The sequence below is a fragment of the Micropterus salmoides genome, unplaced genomic scaffold, assembly GCF_014851395.1.
Source record: "Micropterus salmoides isolate LMB-PRFRI ecotype aquatic unplaced genomic scaffold, ASM1485139v1 Ms_hic_scaffold_1, whole genome shotgun sequence".
In the NCBI taxonomy this organism is placed as follows: domain Eukaryota; kingdom Metazoa; phylum Chordata; class Actinopteri; order Centrarchiformes; family Centrarchidae; genus Micropterus; species Micropterus salmoides.
The window spans coordinates 48,465,091-48,486,559 of record NW_024040040.1 but is presented as its reverse complement, the minus strand read 5'-3'; the positions used below and the strand labels follow the sequence as shown (position 1 = coordinate 48,486,559).

Genomic DNA, 21,469 nt, shown 5'->3' with positions numbered 1-21,469 from the left:
GCAAGCAGGCAGTTAATTAACATCTACTCCAAAATCACATGCTTCATAACTTGATTGCTTTGCACTGTTCTGTGCAGAGGTATATTCACTGACCTACTAAAGCAAGGCTACTACTGAGCAAAGTGCCACACAATAATCTTGTTGATCTATCCATGACACCCATACACCATGTAGTAACTGATTGTTTGACAATAATGCAATCACTATATAAATGGTGATGAAGCAGCAAAAAAAGTCAATTTAATTTTTTTTCAGCAACCCTAAATCAAAGAATAATTTGTAAGTAATTCTCTAATTTTATTTTACTTTTAATGGACACATGTTACATGTTTAATACTTCCTGTGAATATAATCCAATTAATCTTATTTCCATACTGCATACGTTGTGTTAACACTTAATTTTGAAAACCGGACTTTGTCACATGTGTATCCTCCAGCCTTGTGCTACATTCTGAAAGTCCGACGCAATTTGAAAGATTATATTGTATGTTGTGCTCGTATTGCGTACAATTAAGATTTAATAGCCTCTCTTCAGGTAAGACTCTCATACTGTAACACTTTATTCAGTCATTTTCTCACTTTACAAAGTCGCTAACCCTGCCTATCAGCTTGCACTGCTCCTTTTAACTGCATTTACCATAAAGGCTGTAATACCTGTGCACTCCTAATGTAGCTTGATCGCATTCTCACCACAGTCTATGGTTCTCACAAACAAGTGACAGTGTAAATAGTAAACCCTGTTGAAACTCTTAGTTAAACATTACCGTAATGACCTCAAAAGAAAAGTGGTTGTCTGGAGTTCAATGCCAATGTGTGTTTACAGCGGAGGGGAGCATCGGGGGAAACATTAGAAGTCTTTAATGTTAATATATTTTCGGTTCATTTTGAAACTATGGCGGAACAAATTAGACTGTGGTGGGCAGCCATAGGCTCGTTAATTATTGGGAAACACTAAATTACATTCTGCGATATAGACAAATGTTTGAATGTCGGTAAAGAAAATGCAGTCAATGTGTGGATTATGTAAAATGTGTATAAAACACTCATCTACAAAACGCTCAAAGATGATCTCCATCAATTAATGTAGAAATGTGTTGCCAAAATAATTCACTGTTCAATGCAAAATAATTTGAAAGGATTGTTCTCCTGTAGATTATGCATGAGGCGTGCCAGTGATTCAGCTGCTCGTTAGAACATATTAAGAGGTTGAGGGCATTTACAATTGTAATGTATGTTGATGATGAATGTTGCGAGAAATTCTGAAAAGAACGGCTGAAATAAAAGCTAATGATGCCATTCATCTGTCCTGCCAAAGTAATATATATCATATATTTTGTCCTCATGGGTAATGGACTTTTCTCCTGAATTGCCTGGATCATATTTCCAAATAGTGTGCTAATGCCCCAATCAGTATCACTTACTACCGTAGTCAACATTTTTTCCATTTGTTCCATGACACTGATGGACAATATTGTTGTGATTCTGGGTAGAAAATTGCATTCTGTATGTTGTATCAATATCAATATCACTACATTGTTTAATCAAGTGTGATATGAGAAAAGGGAATCGAGCCTTAACCCCACTCTCTAAGGTCAATATCATGTACACTAATGTGGTATGTCAAAAATCATTCTTACACCATGTTATTTGGTATGCAAAAGATAACCTCACATATTTTTGAAACTTTTTATAACGTATGAAAAAGCTGCTACTTATTGCATCCTATTACACTGAACAAAATCCTCAACACAACACAAGATTTCTCTTTGTACACAAAAGGGCTTTTTCTCTCAAATCTGTCAAAATCTGTGTTAGTGAGCACTTCTCTTTTGCCGAGATAATCCATCCACCTCACAGGTTTGGCATATCAGGATGCTGATCAAACAGCATGGATATTGCACAGGTGTGCCTCAGGCTGGCCGCAATAAAAGGCCAATTGAAAATGTGCAGTTTCGATGTATTGGGGGAGTCCGGGGGGGGGGGGGGGTCCGGAAACCAGTCAGTATCTGATGTGACCACCAGTTGCTTTATGCAGTGCAACACATCTCGTTCACATTGAGATAATCAGGTCGTTGATTGTGGCCTGTGGAATACTGGTCAAATCCTTTTCAATGGCTGTGCGAAGTTAATGGATATTGGCAGGACCTGGAACACGTATACGCCGATCCAGAGCATCCCAAACATGCTCAGTTGGTGACATTTCCAGTGAGTATGCTGGCCATGCAAGAACTGGGATGTTTCCAGCTTCCAGGAATTGTGTCCAGATCCGTAACATGGGACCGTGCATTATCATGCTGCAACATGAGGTGATGGTCGCGGAAAGCACAACAATGTGCCTCAGGATCTCGTCACGGTATCTCTGTGCAATCAAAATGGCATCATTAAAATGCACCTGTGTTCGTAGTCCGTAACACACGCCTGCCCATACCATAACCCCACCGCCACCATGGGCCACTCAATCCACAACGTTGACATCAGCAAACCGCTCACCCACACAACGGCATACACGCTGTCTGCCATCTGCCCTGTACAGTGAAAAACAGGATTCAACCATGAAGCACCAGATGCCTGATGACTGAATGTGAGCATTTGCCCACTGAAGTCGGTTACGACAACGAACTGCAGCCCGTTTGAGACTCCGATGAGGACAACGAGCATGCAGATGAGCTTCCGTGAGACTGTTCCTGACAGTTTTTGCAGAAATCCCTTCGTTATGCAAACCGATTGTTGCAGCAGCTGTCCGGATGGCTGGTCTCAGACGATCTTGGAGGTGAAGATGCTGGATGTGGAGGTCCTGGGCTAGTATGGCTACACGTGGTCTGCGGTTGTGAGGCCGGTAGGATGTACTAATTCTGTGAAACGCCTTTGGAGACGGCGTATGGTAGAGAAATGAACATTCAATTCATGGGCAACAGCTCTGGTGGACTTTCCTGCAGTCGGCATGCCAACTGCATGCCAACTGCATGCTCCCCCTCAAAACTTACGACCTCTGTGGCAATGTGCTGTGTGATGGAACTGCACATTTTCAACTGGCCTATTATTGTGGCCAGCCTAAAGCACACCTGTGCAATACCCATGCAGTCTGATCAGCATCTTGATAGGTCACACCCGTGAGGTGGATGGATTATCTCGGCAAAGGAAAAGTGCTCACCAACACAGATTTTGACAGATTTGTGAAAAATATTTGAGAGAAATATGCCTTTTGTGTACAAAGAGAAAGTCTTAGATCTTAGAGTTCAGCTCATGATGAATGGGGGCAAAAACTAAAGTGTTGTATTCATATTTTTGTTCAGTGTAGTATATATATATATATATATATATATATATATATAATATATATATATATATATATATATATATATATATATATATACATACATACATACATATACACATACACACACCCAATATATACAGATTGGGCAACGTGTAAAGACTAAATATGAGAGCAGTATTGTTTCTGAATTAACCACGATTTAGTTTTTTTTGAAAGAGGCTATATATCTCATATTGTTGACCTAGGTAAGAGTTATAGCAATGATGGTTACAAACTTAGTTATGATCATGAGTTGTGAAAGTATCGAGGTATTACAGTATACCAGGATATTAAGAAATCCCGATGGTAGGACTTTCAATATCGTCAAAAATACAGATGCTCCTCTTTCTATTAAAGTGATAAGGAGATGCAGTATTGAGCTGATGTACTGTAGTATGGACCCAATTAGTGATGTCATGAGAACCAATACTTTGATATCAAGTCGATACCAAAAATCTGAAAATGGTATTCGTTTTTCTAGGTACTGTCGGTTAGGGCTGGGCCATATGGCCAAAAAAGTCATATCCCGGTACAGACCTAACGTACTTCTGATGCAATCAGCCATTACCAGAACCAGCTCAACTAGCCTCGCCTGGACTCGACTCGACTCGGTTTGGCTGTCCTCCATTTTCCATTGCAGATAGTACCCAGAGTTAGTACTCCTCAATGTAGCTGGTCGTCATAGCGACGCTACACACAACTGCAACGACGCAATGTTCAATGCTACACACACACACCAGTGACCCATGTACAACTGTCTCTTGATTTAAGTTAAAACGTTTCAACATTAACGTTGCTTTTCTTTTTACAAGCCAGGTCTCAGTGTCTCCCTCCATCTTGACAGAGAGTTTGTGAGTAGACGGCTGCGTGCAGACGCAGAGGGAGGGGTGAGGCTGCGCGGTGAGGGAAAGAGAGGAGCCAACGCTGGCAGGACTTTACAGAAACATATTAATTAACTCAATATCAAACTTTATCAGTATGAATGGTATTGTCTAATTTCATATCTCTTTTGAAATTATATCGGTATATCTCATCCTGATATACTGCCCAGCCCTACCAAAATGTGAAAGATGGAGACAAGTTCAGCAGCAGCGACAGCTCTGCCGTCAGCTAATTTAGGCAGACGTTTCACTGGTATTGGCATTGACTATTAATTTCTGGTATGACAACATTCCTACCCTTTAGGTTTGGGTTTGCTGAGCCAGCCAACGCGGACAAAGCTGTGTGCACATCTCCGTTCAGCCCACTGATGTGTGAGGGTCCTCCTGGAATAAGGGTGCTTGTTATCTATTTATTATTCTATGGGCTATAAGTATTTAAACTAAGGCTGAATGATTTTGGAAAATAATCTAATTGCGATTTTTTTTACAATTATATTGCAATTGAGATTAAATATGCGATTAATGTTTCACCTTCTGTATTAATCAAAATGGACAAGCAGTAAATCAGTGTATAGTATAACAAACACAATATCAGAACTACACTGTTCTTTCTTGTGTTATGATGAATTAGGTAGAATTATTATGAGCAACAGTAACATAATGATATAATATCATCAGGTCGGCTTATCTACAGACCACAAGAAAAACTACTGAGCAGTCGATATAAAACCCACATTTCAACCACCAATGAGTCCTTATCTCAGTTCTAATCTCCTAGGTGTCCATCTTTCTGTATCCCAGTAAGCAAACAAAAAATACTCAATTCAAAAGTTGGCCAACGAAAATAAAACCAAGTGTTGCCTCTCGTGTTTAATAGACTAGCTTAGTAATTCTCCGACAACACTGGAGTCCCCCTCCTCCCCCGCAGCCTGCGATGCTGGTAAGCAGTGCACTGGCTGAAACCAGGCAGTAAGTCGGGACAGAGTGGGCCTCTTTCGGACATGCGAGTTTGGTTTGAAACGCCGTTTCACAGATATTTCCTGAGCTGACTGGTGACCATGTGTGTGTGACGCCGGCGCCGATCCCCACAATACGCTTACAGAGTGTAAAAGTAAGCCAGAGTGTAATCGCAGCCTTTGCGATTAGAAAATCTTGTTTTATTACATCGCAATAATATCGCAAATGCTATTAATCATTCAGCCCTAATTTAAACCCAGCAAGACTTGTCTAGGTAGGCTAACTGCATATTAGACACTGAGCTTTGTAGGCTACACAATGGCATACATACTACAATGACTTTCTCAGCTTACAAATTTATTTATGATTTTTGATGATTATAATATTAAAAAAATAAAAATCCATAAAAACTGAGTAAAATGACAAGACGGTATGAAAAGATAGATACTGCCCAAGCCGTATCTGTTCACAAAATTGCACTAATACAACTTCGGAAGTGAACTCAACAGCTTCTATCTGTGTCACACCCTAGGCCATATCTGTCAATCTATCCATTTAGTCCCCCCCACCCCCATTTCCCTCCTCTCCCTCGCACACGCGTTCTGTGTCATTATATCTAGTAAGTAAGTATAGCCTCCTGTGCGTATGTCTGCATTTTTTCTCCTCAATCCTTATTACCTGACTGAGGCATGACACAACTCAGATAGCAACCTCCGAGCTGTCAGCAGCAAAGAAATGGCTTGCAAGCCAATATTGATCAGCTATAATAAGCTTGCAGCATTTGACATATTGTTTTCTTTCCATCAGCAGCTCACCAGTATACCGAATACCCATGAAAAATTACCACGCAACAATGTGGTGATACACGGCACTGGCCTGACAATGCACAAACTCGGAGCCACCTAAAACACAACAATATACTGCTGGTGGTGAATGCATGCAAAGCACCAATGGATACAGAATGCCTTCCACTGATTAACAGCACATAGTATGAATTCTGATGGGAGATATAAATGTAATATATGCCCTGGTCTGGTTTAAAGCATTACTCACTGTTAAATATCAGAATCAATTTATTCACAAATTATTATACATATACAATAAATGGCATGGTGGCACCAGTGAGGGAACATGTTTATCATGTATACCAGGAAATATCGCTCATTCAACAAGTGCAAGACAAAACGTGTGTTTCTGTTTTAAAAGTTAGATAAGAAGGAGACGTCTTTAAGCTAGTGTGAGTTGTTTTTCAAAGTCTGTGGCTCTTGTGTTGCTCACCAGGCTGCTGTCTGGCCGAGTGTGACTTTACAGTTTTATTCAAGATTCGATTGGCTGTATGGAAATAAGGTATCCATCTACATAGACAAATAGTGGAAGTGTATTCCATCAAATTAATCTTACATGTACAGATATTTAATCACATTCAAAGAGAAGTACGTTCTAAGACTTTTCAGAATGTTTCCTCCTTGTAAATGAACTTGCCAGTGCGGGGTTGCTGGACCGTGCATGCAACAACGTTGGCTCACTATCAGCAAAGAGTTGTGGCTTCCATATGCATTCCTGAGAGGAGCTCTACGTAATCCTGGTTGCAGAAATCCAATTACAGCATTTCCTACAGAGGTTGGTTACATTCTCCTCTGAAATCATCAAATTAAATCAATATGTGGGTTCAATGCATATTGCAAGAGGGACCATGTGCTGCAAACCCTGAAAGTAACATGGAACCCCCCCCCCCTTCCTCAGAGCCAAGAACTCCCTATAAAGCGCAATTTTAAAGTGTTTAACTATTCCACAGCCAGTCTAGATGAGCTACCATTTTCCCAATTTGTACCAGTAGTTGAGTAGCTTAATAGGACATGAGTAATGTTCTTGCTGATATTATTTTGACAACACTGTTGTGCACTGGCTGGACATCTGCATCTGTCTCAACTGTTCCAGACAAGGCAAGATGGCCTATTGTTAGAGAGAACACTGTAAAAATTATAGGTCACAGTTTTGAACCCTGCATTATCTAATGTGTGTTCATAAAAAGCCATAAATCTTGGCAAAATTGGGTTAAACAAGTCACATAAATGCTACATGATCACTGAAACACCTGTTTGACAAAAGCATTTACCAACTGTGTAAAATGTAAATTTAAAATGTCTGATAGTCCTTGGCATCTTCAAATACTGTGGACACTGAACAACTCAAAGAGAGAGAAAATAAACAATCTTGAATGCAAACATAATTACTCAAACAGATGGTTTGAGTTTGAATGGCAACAGGAATCATATTTCTGTTCCTAACACTACCTGTTTCTTTTTTTTGGTGCCATGTCAACTGGCACCCTGAACAGAGGATAGTGCTAATTACACTTATCATGAAAAATTGAGTGTAAAGCCATTCTCACCATAATATGGCTGCATGTCATCACCATGCTGTCTCTACGCGCCAGCTCTCCGTCAGTTATTCTGCACATGCTTTACGGAAACCAAATGTATGTTTGCTCTTTTGGATTTACATAAGGTTATCAGTAATGCCATCATTAGAATTCTGCACGCACAGACCCTGTTTCTTTGGTTGATGTGTTGTAAATTGGAAACAACTGCTACAAGAAAGGAAAGGACATTTTTTCCCCCTCTTTAGTAACATCACAAATTTTCTTTTGACATTCTTCTAAGAATGTTGTGATTTTGCCTTTTGTCTACTGAGTCCAATGCATGTTCTGTAGTTTAAAAGAAGCCCTTGTCTGCCTCCCTATTAATTAATCTTTTTATATAATTGATTACCATTGTTAGAGTAATGGAATTTTTAATTAATATCAGTCAACTTTCACTTACAATTAATGACTATGTGCTTATTTTTTTTATATTAGCATTTGCATTTCTTTTTCATCTTTAATTGTGCAGTTCTGAATCGATTTGCAGGTGCCTCTCCCGGGTACTTGTATTGAATAAACTGCAAATGTGGAAAAAAATGCTCAAAGTCCCCCCCCCCCACCTCATTATTTTCAGTCAAAAGGACAGCTAAATGTAAACGCCCCATTAATCATGAATACAAAGTGATCATTTATTCAACAGCACACAAAAATACTACATTACAGAGCATAATAATGCCCAATCCAGCATCTGTTAAGCATTTCGAACAGCCAGGTGAGTTATCTGTATAGTTATATATAGATAACAATAATATAGTAATCATTTTATTATCCATAATCAGTGTCACTCACTATCCATCTGCCTTTAAATGCCTTTGTGCAGTGTAGCATATGCAATCACTATCATGGACACCTGAACATAATATTATGCAATCCAAAACAATTGCCCTGCAACACATAATGCTTACAATGCTTAATTTTAGAGTTTGTGTCAGAAAGATGTTGATTCAGCGCTAAAAAAGGTATAGACTCCATTTTAAGGTGTTTGTTATTTTGTCCAACATGCGTGGGTGACAAATTAGGATGAATCTTGTAACATAATGCAATCAAAAAATGTGTCATCAAATATTCTCAACAAAAATGGAAAATTATATTTGCAGTGTTTGCCGCAGGAGATTTGGATTGGATTGCACACAACTGGACATAGGTGTTTATGATCCCGCTCTATGTTTTCTGTCAGTGTGTTTTTCTTGGTTAGGTCCAAACAGTAAAATAGTGCGGACTCTATTGTGACTAGAACAGTCCATCTGCCAGTCTGATCTCTCTGGTACGCCACAAGCAAAAGGAGTAACAACTTTCATTGCCAAGAATGAGATTGTTGTTCACTGCTATCGTCATGTCATCTGTCTAACAGGACAGTTTCATAAGGTCTACAATACTAACATCTTGAGATTATCTCATACAAATGGATTGCAAAAGATTGCGGGATTACAAAACATTAGGGAACACGATGGATAATAAATGAACAGTTACACAAACGAGCTACAGGATCCCTATTACTATCTGACTAAAACATAGGGTACTGGAATGCACAGTGTTTTATAAAAGACAACCTGGAAGCACAAGTTTCTGGGGAGCACCCGAGGGCAAAAACACTCGTAAACCATACTGCCGATGGCCAAAGGGCCCACAAGAAAAAGTTCCCTTTAATTTGGCTCAACTGAAAATGCTACTGCTGGATGATTGGATTGGATGATGTGGCTTCTAAAAGCAATCGATATGCTAGTGTATCTACATTTTTCAAGTTAAAGTTTATAAATGTTTCAGATAAAAGCACTCATTACACTTCAGCTCACTTTGTTGTTAGAAGTTTAAACACATACGGCTGAAACACTAGGAGTTTTGTGTTAGAAATTACTATTCTGCAGCCTCATCTGCAGACATGCCATTTCACACAATCACAGAATGAAAACTATGAGCATTACCGCTCAAATAAGTACATCCCAATTTTTCTGATGGGGGCACTTTAATCAGAGAGGGAGCTCTCTGCCCGGTTGATTTTTCAGGAGACTGATGTGTAATCATTTCCCAACAAAACCAGATGCAAAAAACACAAGAACTAAGCAACCATTTCTAACAACGCTGTCACAGGTAGACAGAGGTATGACACACATATACACTCGACATGTTCAAAGTCACTTTAATCACCTGTCTTCCCCATTCTGATGCTCGGTTTGAACTTCAGACGTCTAGTTGCCTCCACGTGATTAGATAATGTAAACTAGCAGTTTAACAGGTGTACCTAATAAAGTGGCCATTAAGTGTATTTCTGGCACTTTTCTAAGCATAAAGGCAATCATCATGTGTTGCTGGGAATTTGATAAAAGCATTTAGAAATGCAAAAAAAAAAGTAGTGCAACTACATTTTACAAGTTCACGATTACAAACTACGTTACACCTACATTTTACCGACATGCCATGTCTCACAATGATAAATTACATATTATAAATATAACTATTGCAGCACAGCGTGTTTCCCAAACTAGTCAGATGATGACAAAACAAATAAATAAATGTCCATTACTAATGAGACAAAAGAGTTGATCCTCGATAAAAAAAAAACATTGCCAACATCCCCACAGCAGGTGCTACAAACAATGAGATACTGGACATACTGTACCTACAAGCATGCACAAAGTTAAGTACAGCGACCAAAACAACAAGTATGATGACACGGCGGCCAACCAGCACAGAATAAACAATGTCCTACCTTTTGTAGACAGACAATGTCTCCTAAGTGTGTCGAATGTCCCCTCCAGTACATAATTCCATCTGTGAGCAAAACCATCAAATTATCCTTTTTATTATAACATAACAAAAAAGATAACAAAACATGTTTTGTGTAGTAAAAACAAATACTCACACATTGTGACACAAGATCTGTGATCAACAAACACAATTCAATACACACAAAAATCCCTGATGAGTCAAATGAATAGAATAGAAGCCACAATCCCATAATGGCAAGTGAATATTATTTGCTATATCTGTGCACACCATGGCAAGCACATATGACTGGGCAATATGTTTGAAATAAAATAATAAGAATCGAATATTTTATCAACCACAATTCCACTGAAGTCAGTAGGCTAAACTTTAATGAATGACCCCACAAACCCTTTATACACTTACACACTTAAAACAGAATAAAACATAAGATAAGAGTCATATCCTACCTTTTGAGGTCACCATTCATCCAGTCCATAGCGAACTCCATCTCTGTCCAAAATTCAAATTCCCAAGTTGCCACCAGGCGTAATGTGGATGTCTAATGAAGTTCACCTCAAGTTCTGTCATAGTTCCTTTAATAGGTGGAGAAGACGCCATGTGTTCACTGTGTCTTGGTTCTAGACACATAACAGTTAATGTTATTCATCCAAAATATGTTTTCCCTATCCCAGTGTGCTGCTGTAAAGCTAGCGCCCTTTTCCAAGGCGATGGAAGCTTTTTTCCCAGCTGCGTGGCTTTTCCCCTTTAGAAAAGTCTCCTTGGCGTAATAATTGTGCACATTACATTGTGGCCAAGGAAAGCCATTAAAGCTAGCATTTGTGTGACGTTACTTCCAGGTGTTTTCAAAACGTCGTCCAATGCTCTGTATATCCAGGTTGCATTAATTAACTTTTCATCTTCTCTTGCTAAAGCTCACATCTTGGCAGAATCTCAGCGGGGCTTGCACACCTGCATCTTTTAGCTAGGTGTCCTCCTCCTGCGCAGTTTAACTTTATCAGCGATTGTCAATTCAACCAAGTAAATTAGCCAAATTTACCTGGAGCCGTTTCTCTTTTACCGTTTTGTTTGTTTGTTTTTTGAGGTGGTAAGCGCTGAGTGTATGCATTTCATTTCAATGTTTCCTTCTGAACCGCGTTCTTCACCTGGAAATGCGAGGCGAACTCCGAATTGCCCGAGACAAAGATGGCAGCTTAGTTTGGGTTCCAATTTATTTCAAGGAAGGGCGTCAATATCCTCTGTCGTTCCCTTGAACCCTTGTTTTGTCTCCTTGTAGCAAGGGTATAAAATGCTGGCAAGGCCCATGAAAAACAGGTGAGGTAAATATAGCCTGGAATAAACTTTACCTTTTTTCTTGTTAGAAGACTGGACATGTTAATCATAAAGTAAACTTGGGTATCATAACACTTATAATAATAATAATGGTAACCCTTAGATATAGTGCCTACCAAAAGCAAATTGTAGAGGAAAACTATTTAAAAATGTATATTTTCAAGTTTCCCAAAACACAACAATTAGCTGACCTTGTATAACCTAGTGCCAAGTACACAAAGAGTTTAGTTTTGTAATCTACTTTGTTTTATTGTCAGATAATCTAGTTTGTGGAGGAGTAACATTCTGTTGATATTGTTTATATGGCCAGTACATAATCTACATTTCAGATTTGTGCTCATTGCGTAAAATAATATGGGACCCAACCAGGGTTATGTAGTAAAAATAATTCTCATTCATTTGAAGAGCAATGAATAATTCACCATGGGTGAGAACATAATAATGTCATGCCATGCTTGTGTGAGCTGTGCAATTTGGACTGAATTACTCCCAGTGGTGTCTTGGGTTGTTTTCGTAACCTACATATAATTTAAAGCTGCATAAAATTTCCTCTTACCTCCATGGCTGGCACTTCCATAGACGTCCACTGGAAAATTGCATATGTTCAAAGGATAGCTCTATATTTCACGAGTAGGGTGGGAAAAAAAGACAAATTCAAAAAAAAAGACAGTGTCAGTATTTGGATTCATTCAGTCATTAGCTAGTACATGGCAGCTATGCCATGGTAAAGCTGGGAAAAGATCATGGATATTGTACATACATTGTGGTTTAGATATGATTAGGGTTCAGCACCTAACCATTTGGTTAAGGATAGGGAAAGATCATGGTCATGGTTAATAAAAACATATATATTAACTGCATTTTTATTATTATTAACACCCATCCACCTCCACCTCCACCTCCACCTCATCCTGTCCTGAAATAAGACTGCTGTTCAACAGTGTTGGTGGAAATTCCATGCCATCGTTAAGAAGGCAAAAATCCATATCCATATATGGTGATGATCACATTGCATTAGAGTCCTTAAATATTTAAAAGGCTTTGAATTGTATGACTGATCTCGCCGGGGCAGTAAACATAACTATGTCAATAAGCGTTTTGCCACCAGCCCAGAATGTATTTGTCTTGTACAAAGAGAGCTGTGGCCCTGGATCTATATTAACAAAGATGTTCTCTGGCTCGAGTAGTGATATTTTGCAACTGTGCTGAGAGTCATCTGGTTACAGACCTCTGCTGTCAGGTGAACGCATTAAAAATTGTTCCTGTGGAAAACGAGTGTTTACCTCTAGTTTTCACAGTCTGATCTTTGTCACTTTGAGAAAAACTCCTATCTCCAGTCTCGTATAAAGGAATTTTTTGGAGTCATGCTTGAATAGAAATGGGTCCACAGTGCTGGAGAGTTGTCACTGCAGCATAATTGCACTGAGAGAATACATTATTTATGAAAGATTTAGCCTCATTAATCTGTGAAACGTTCTGAAAGTACAATCATTTTATTTTTCTCGAGATTTAGTATTTTGTAGATCTTTGCAGAGACATGAATTTACTCTTTGATGTCAGTTTCCTTGACTGTCTTTGTGATATAGTGTTCGTTGACAGCTCTTCCCCAGTGCTTTCAATGAATCATTATCTGTGCCAATGTTTCGGACCCAACCTGTCTTTTTCCTCTTTTGTCTTTCAGCTGCACACTGACCTCGATAAGGGGGACAGTGCCGTAAAGTACACTCTCTCGGGGGACGGGGCTGGCACTATTTTCACAATTGACCAAACAACGGGGGACATCCATGCCTTAAGAAGCCTTGACAGAGAGGAGAAGCCTTACTACACCTTACGCGCCCAGGCTGTTGACATCATTACCAATAGGCCCTTAGAGCCTGAATCAGAATTTGTAATCAAGGTTCAAGACATCAACGACAATGAGCCAAAGTTCCTAGAGGGACCATATACAGCCAGTGTCCCTGAGATGTCACCTGTAGGTAAGTGACCATCTGCAGTGTCTTGTTCTGTCCGCTAAAAATAGAAAAGCCAGTACTTTCCCTAATTGATTAGAATCCTTTGCACTGAAAACGTAGTTTTCTCCTCTTGAACTATAGAATACAAAGTTGAGTTTCAGGAGCATCACAGGTACAACCAGAGGGACAAAGCTGCTTACCCCCCCATTTCAGAGAACCAGTTGTTCTTGGTGTGCCCTGGGTGTATTTTACAGCTTTGTCTTTATACATTCCCCCTAGAGAGAGCAGATCAAGGTAATTCGCTGGGAGAATCGTTCCTCTTGATCTGAATGGCAATGAAGCCCTCAAAACTCCAAACGCAGCAGTCTCTAGAGTATGGTTAGAAAGCAGGAACAACATAGCCTAGCCCCAGTGAACACTTGAAATCATAAGCTGCTCTGCAGCTGTTTATTGTAGAATTAGAAAAAGCTTTCAAGTTTATCAAATACACATCTAGTGTGACCATAAAACAGTATTCAGAGATTAGCTTTAAAAACCACCTACAGAATGTAACATCCACAACATTAAGACCCCACATGTCATGATTTTATAATGGCAGTCACTCGAGAAAATAATTACAGCCAAAATGTGACTGATTGACTGATTATGTTTTAGGATTAGGCTACATTTGAATTTACAGTATTTTGTGTATTAGATATTTGTTGAATAATTAGTAATGTTTAAGAAAGCATTAAAGAAAGAATACCGTAAAGGTAATTTTCTACATTTAAGAATATGTAATCAAGATCTTGGGAACAATATCTAATCATAATAAAATCATCAAAAATCTTTCAGTGCTTTTTTGTGCTGGGACTGGAAATATCATAGTGCTGCATACAGTAAAGCTACAAATCAAGTGAAATCGCAAAATAACTTCTTACAGTAAGGCAAATGAAGGAATGTGACTGATTATAAAACAAGACAAAATACACTGGGTTTTTAAAATAAACAATAATCACTGTCACCCATTACAGACCATAAAAATGATAACTAAGACCGAAAATGGTTGATAATTACCAGATTATGCAGAGTAATGCTACTGTCAGCAATATAGAGAGAGTTGCCTAAAAAAAAAATACTACAAAATGTCTTAGGCTTGATAAATGTGTTGATTTCACTCCATGTCTACAAACTTGCATTTCAAATTGTTTATATGAGACTTTTACACAACTGTGCGAACATCCCAATCGGGTCAGTCTTTTGACTGCACTAATTCCTCTTTCTCTTCATGTTTGAATACTAAATCTGTGCACATTGTATATTTTGCTATGTTAATTGGTTTCCTCCGCTTTGTAATTTGTCAAATATTATAATATAATGAATATTTAATGAAGCCAGATAGATGATCTATATTTTTCAAAACTGGTCTGCATTCACATCTGTGTTTACCAGCAGTGATCTTTGAAGCCATTCTTTTTACCTAGTTCTTAATCACACGCCTGAATTCCATAATTGTTGAAAATATTCATCGTGTTTATTGTCTACCACCGAGGGTAAAGGCTGTTGCTTTTGTCACTCGGAAATGCGTAGGTGTCAGCCACACTTAAAGGCTTTTAAACATTCCCTACATTTGACTTGTTAGAGCTGTGGATTTACTCTCCTTTGCTCAACTGAAAGGTGTTCATGTATTATCTCATCTGTTGTATATTTGCGTTCAACACAATGCAGGCCTTCTCTGGCATGTCTAATCAGGCATGTGTGGCTTTGTTAGGGACAACAGAGACACTAATCTTTCTAACCTAATGATTTAATGCCATTGTTTCCGAGTGCTCAGACTGCAAAGCCTATTTAATATACAGCAAGTTCTTTACAGGCAACTAGGAGCTTATCAGCATTTAAAATGACCATGTAAATGAAATCCCTCTGGTCAGTGTCTACTGTTAATAGCAAGTGTTCCACAATTCCTGCAGCTGAAAATTTGTTTTTAAGCTAGCCAGGTGTACGTATGTGATTGATACATGGACATTATGTGCACAGAGCTGTCTGCCTGTCTGCAAGTAGTGTTTCTGAAGAATCTGCCCATCTGCCCAAGAAACACCAGGCATGTGTCTTATAAATTCTTACAAAATAATCAGGCTGACAAGTGATTTTGTGTTTGGTAACTCTTCCAAAACTGGAAACTTTGTATTGAATCTGTTGAATGTAAATACATGGTAAAAAAGGACATGTTAATGGAATAGGGTTTTCAATGCCAGTTAGTTAAGGGGGGTGAGCCAAACCTCCAACAAGTAATTATTCTGTCCCTCTTACGACAGGAGTTTGGAAGACTGCCATCCTAATACTATTCTTGCCACGGTCTTTTGTTTTCTTAATGTTAGCGCTGTTTAATGAATGGCCACACACAAGCTTTTTTCCCCCTTGCTTTATTTTTTTTTTAAAAAGCCCACTTAGTGGTGCTACAACTGTTCAAATCAAAAACATACAACAGGAAGCTTGAACAACATCTCAACCTTTCTACTCCACACTCCTCTCTCTCCACTCTATCAGGGACTTTGACTGTTCAGTATTAGCTGTACCTTTCTCAGTTGTGGTTCATCATTCATTAATGTCAGGTGAGATTGTTCGGTAAACTGATGAACTTCAAAGAGTTTGGATTTCAGTGTCACGAGGAAACAAATTAAGTCAAAGTCGACATGTCGTCCCACCCTTTTTCTTCAGGGACATATGTGACGCAAGTGACAGCCACAGATGCAGATGACCCTACCTATGGAAACAGTGCTAGAGTGGTATACAGCATCCTCCATGGCCAGCCATACTTCTCTGTTGACCCTAAAACAGGTAAAGTACTTTTGTGATTTATGAGACAAAATAATGATTCAGTCAGTGTATGTCTCTATATTTTTACTTTAAATATGCAAGTACAAAAGTGTCAGAAAATAAGTACCTGTGTGCCTGGAAATTGCAGTGCAGCGAGGCAGTGAAATACTGTTGCCTAGGACATTTTCTTGAATGTGTGTGATATATTGTGGACCAGTGGAAGCATATATCATGAGAATAAAATCCAGAAATGACCCCTGAGCCACTCTACAAATCAGTGGGTTCATGCTCTCCAATAAAGACAGTGAATTATTTATCTGACGGGTATGAAATGAAGTGTCAGTTGTATCAAAAATGCATTTGTATCAAGCAGCACTAATATATTGGAATGCTATTTGATCATATTAAATGATCAGTAGCTGTAAATATGGTAGTTGCTAGCTGGGGCGGAGGAATCCCACCACTTTTTGCAACATATCAAAATGTCAGGTGAACCCACAAACTGACAGTCTCAGCATCAGGAAATAAACTGCAATCTCAAAACCACCAATGACTTTCTGAATCTTTGATGCAAGGATGCTGAGTAGTCAATGTTGTGAACAGCAAACCGCTATAGCAGTTAGCTTAAATAAATTCACCAAAAGACAAGTAAGAAAATAACATTTGGTGCTGAAACATTCCGATTGTTATTTGGTTATTTCCATTATTTATTAGTTGTACCTGCACTTTGCTGCTGTAGTCAGATGGTGTTGTAGGAGGAAAATGACAGAGAAACTGAAGTAGAGTAGCAGCAACGTAGGATACGGCAGATGATTGTTCTAAATCTGAAAAAAACTCCATACCACCAGTGTATGAAGGTAGTGGGCTGCAGTTGGCTTACTATCTGGGACAGTTCAAAGCATATGAAAACAGGTTCATACATATCACACCAGCAGATACGGTGGAATCTGTCGCTGATTATGCCGCTCATCCGGAGCTTTACAGAACACATACTGTGACTGTATTTCGAACAGATGCTGGAAAAAATCTAACTGTTCAAGCAAATGTTTGCCCTGCTGGGCCTGCATCTATCTCCAAATGCACATCAGCAAGGGGAACAAATACTGGGAGGAAAAAGGTGAGCAAAGGGAGGTGGGGGGGCAACAACATACATAAATCTCCATGCATGTTATCCCTCTCAGTGACCGACATTCCTTTCTCCAAAAAAAGACCTTCAAAAATAAAAATAATCTTTGATTTTGGGTTCATACATGTTGGGGGTCTGCGGATCAAATGGGACATCCTCACCATATTAAATGGAATAAGAGGGGTGAAAAAAGTGTAGACCCACCTATGCTGCCTGCCTCCTTTTAGCCTGCCAACCTCCCACTGACCTAGCTATTAATCTGCAGTACAAACGCTCTCTGATCTCAGGGTCTCTGATCCTCAAGTGAATCATTATATGGCTTCACCAGAGTTCCCTATTGAATGTCAAGTGTCTCAAGTTTGTGAAATGACCTCTATTTCAGCCTTGGTCAAAGCCACATATGCAGCTTCTTACTGCAGAGTGAGCTCCTTAGGTGGAAATATATTGTGTATTTTGAAATAAATTGTGCTGTTGGTGTCAAACATATTTCATGGGATTTTATGTTTACCACTTTTTCCCCTTTGTCTTTTTTTTCTCTCACTATCTCTTTCTCTCACTACTTTCTCTTCTTCCTCTATTTATCATCCTTTATTATCTGTATTTCTCATCAATCTTGCTGTACACCAGGGGTTATTAAGACAGCCTTGCCCAATATGGACAGAGAGGTGAAGGAACAGTACCAGGTCTTAATCCAGGCCAAGGACATGGGGGGCCAACTGGGGGGGCTGGCCGGGACCACAACCGTAAACATCACCCTGAGCGATGTCAACGATAACCCACCCAGGTTCTCTAAAAGTGAGTGTCCTTTACAGACATTTTATTAGACATAAATATAACTACTAATAATACTACCAACTTTTATTTTTGTAAAACAATAAAATCTGCGTGACCTTATACAGGTTAACGCATTTTATGATAACAAAATTATAACAGGGCAGGGGGTATTCATCATGTCTACTCTTTGTAATTGGTTTTCATTATTTGTCATTATGTGCTGTTGTAAGCACAGGCTTATTTATTTAGCATGATTGCATCTACAGCTACTACTCCTGGCAAATAAACTAGGATTGGTGTTATTTCACTCATGGGGCATCCTTCTATATTTAGATCAGGTTTGAGTAGGATGGTGCTGCACCAGGGATTGAGTCAGTGTATTTAAACACTGTATTTTAGCCGGTATTTTGTATAAGCTGCTAAACCAGATTAATTTGATTGTAGCATTCACTGGGTCATGTAAAAAGCCAAGCTTGAAAAAAGCTAAAAAAAAATACTCATTGCTGTAAACACATTGATCTGTGAAAGCTTCTCTACATACACTAACCATAAATATTAATCTGTGTGCGAAATGTATTCTCTTCCAAAACAGCAGGTGTATGACAGGAAAGCAAAATACTGTTCTGTATTGATGCAGTCTCTTCAGGTATTTTGCGGCAACACCGAATGTTCTCCTCTGAATGTAAATACAGGCAGTCAGGCGGTCAAGCTTCTTTGGCTGCGAGGAAAAGATGATATTTCCATAATGCTGTCACAGCACAGAGGTTTGGGCCAAGTATGGCAGCTCCTCTGTCCTGTCCCAAATCCTTTCTTTGTCATCTTCTCCTTTCCATGTATAGCAGGCTAGAACAGGTTAGAAAAATGTGTGGTGGCCATATTGGAGGACCTCATCAGATGAGTCAGTTATAATATTGCTGCATATATCTATCCCACATCTGTCTTTTACAGAAATCCTTTTTTTACTCCATAGTTATTATAGATTAAGCATTTGTAAACCGTCAATCCCCCGAATGTGATGGCAACAGATGTGGTTGCAACTGCAAAGCCTGCAATGTTCATGACTGACAGCATGTAAAAGTCACATTTCTGAAATTATTACCAAGTCCAATAACTCCAGATGTCATCTGAATCCAATCCCCACAACCCTAGTAAAAGCATGCTTGCCTTCTATAATTTCCCTAGTAACATCAATCATCAACTCCTCTCTGTCCACTGGTACGGTTCCACCCTCTCTGAAAGTTGCCAACCTCAGACCAACACTCAAGAGAGGGCTGTTGTTCTCAACTACAGACCAACCTCAATAAAAACAATCTCCTTGAAAAATTCCAATCTGGCTTCTGACCCAAATATAGCACAGAAACTGCTCTGGTTAAGATCACCAACGATCTCCTCCGTGCAACAGATTACGGTCTACTCTCCATTCTCATCCTCCTGGAACTCACAGCAGCCTTTGACACTGTATTACATCCCCTCCTCATGGACCGTCTGGCAAGTATTGGAAATGGGGGGACTGTTTATCACTGGTTTGCTTCATACCTCTCAAAAAGGACACAAGATGTAAAAATTAATAACTATAGGTCAGAAACCTCCACAGACCATTAAGGAGTATCACAGGGTTCAGTGTTAGGACCACTTTTGTTTATCATCCCACTCCTCCCTCTTGGCAACATCTTCTAGCACTACATCATCCATTTTCACTGTTATGCTGACGATGCACAGCTTTCTGTGTCCACAAACCCCAGCTCCATACTCCCCTCCAGTACACTCACTGCCTGTCTACATGACATACAGACATGGATGACAACTAATTACTTACAACTCAACAATAGTAAGACTGAGCTTCTGCTCATTGGTTCAAAATCTACTCTGTCAAAAACCAACATCAGCTCACTCCCCATTAATGGAGCCACCATACCTGTCTCCACGCAGGTTAAGAGCCTTGGTGTAATATTGGACAGCACCCTCTCTCACTCCAGCCATATCAATAATGTATCCCAGACTGCCTTTTCCATCTATGAAACACATCCAGACTACACCCTGCTCTAACTCAACACTCAACAGAAGTCTTAGTAAATGCCTTGGTTACATCACGCATTGATTACTGAAATGCAATTTTAGCAGGCATCCCTAACAAACTCATCCACCGACTGCAATAACATGGTCCAAGTCTACTGAACATGTCACTCCTCTGTTGATTCAACTACACTGGCTCCCTGTATCACAAAGGATTAACTTTAAAATATTACTATTAACATTCAAAGCCCTCCACAATCTGTCTCCTACTTATCTCACTGACCTCATTCAGAGCTACACTCCATCTCGTTCCATGTGGTCTTCCACAACAAGTCTTTTGACACTACCAACCATCAACCTCAGTACAATGGATGCTAGGGCCTTCTTCCACGCTTCACCCAAACTCTGGAACTCTCTCCCCCCGTACATCCGTATACTGGACTCTATTACAAAATTCAAAACTGCTCTCAAAACTCATTACACTGATTCCCATTTGATTGTTTATGTTTTAATTTTATTTACGTTTGTTTTTATGCTGTTTTAATGCCATGTACTTTTGCTGCTTATCATATTTTATGATGTAAGGCGACCATGAGTGTCATGAAAGGCGCCATCAAATAAAATGTATTATTATTATTATTATTACATACCTGCATGTGGCTTTGCAATCATCCTACAAGTGTATTAACCCACCAACAGTGCCATATAACAGCTGTTTGTTAACTTCATTTAACCTGCAACTCCATTTTGGCACTGGAGCTACCATATAAAAGAAAACTTCTTGTCCTATCCTTAAAAGGACATGAACCTTAAATACTTTCAAAATGAATGCATGCCCTTGAATGTACTTATTATTTATTGAAATTATAACACCCAAATTCATCCATATGCCAGCTCACCTTTCTCAGTCCTAGGATCAACACTGAGGAAAAAGCTAAGATCCACAGTAAAATCGAGGAATAACAAATGAGAGGGATTGCAATAACATATACATCATAACAGCATCAGTATCTCATAGCCTAGCACGACCTTGAGTCGAGTATTGATTTCAAAAAACATTTAATGTGCAGCAAAGGTGGACTCGTACATATAGAACAAAAAGAGATTCAGATTGGATTCTGGATTTTAAATGTCTCTATTCAGTACATTACAGGGCTGTACAGACAGTGAATAAAA

General features: G+C 39.2%; 1 protein-coding gene and 1 long non-coding RNA gene across 3 annotated transcripts in view; one reads left to right on the top strand and one right to left on the bottom strand.

Moving 5' to 3' along the window:
• LOC119912741 overlaps window positions 1-11,604 on the bottom strand; it is a 32,872-nt gene extending 21,268 nt beyond the window's left edge. The window contains exons 1-2 of one of the 2 annotated variants that reach the window (XR_005446205.1): window positions 10,750-11,604; window positions 10,284-10,345 (exon numbers count right to left, since the gene is read on the bottom strand). This is a non-coding gene — a long non-coding RNA (uncharacterized LOC119912741). The remainder of the gene's footprint in view (window positions 1-10,283; window positions 10,346-10,749) is intronic. The other variant, XR_005446204.1, reaches the window with a different exon arrangement.
• LOC119912725 (cadherin-12-like) overlaps window positions 1-21,469 on the top strand; it is a 105,692-nt gene that overhangs the window by 44,517 nt on the left and 39,706 nt on the right. The window contains exons 3-5 of the mRNA XM_038732022.1: window positions 13,314-13,608; window positions 16,282-16,401; window positions 18,134-18,301. Coding sequence (XP_038587950.1) covers window positions 13,314-13,608; window positions 16,282-16,401; window positions 18,134-18,301 — 583 coding nt within the window. The remainder of the gene's footprint in view (window positions 1-13,313; window positions 13,609-16,281; window positions 16,402-18,133; window positions 18,302-21,469) is intronic.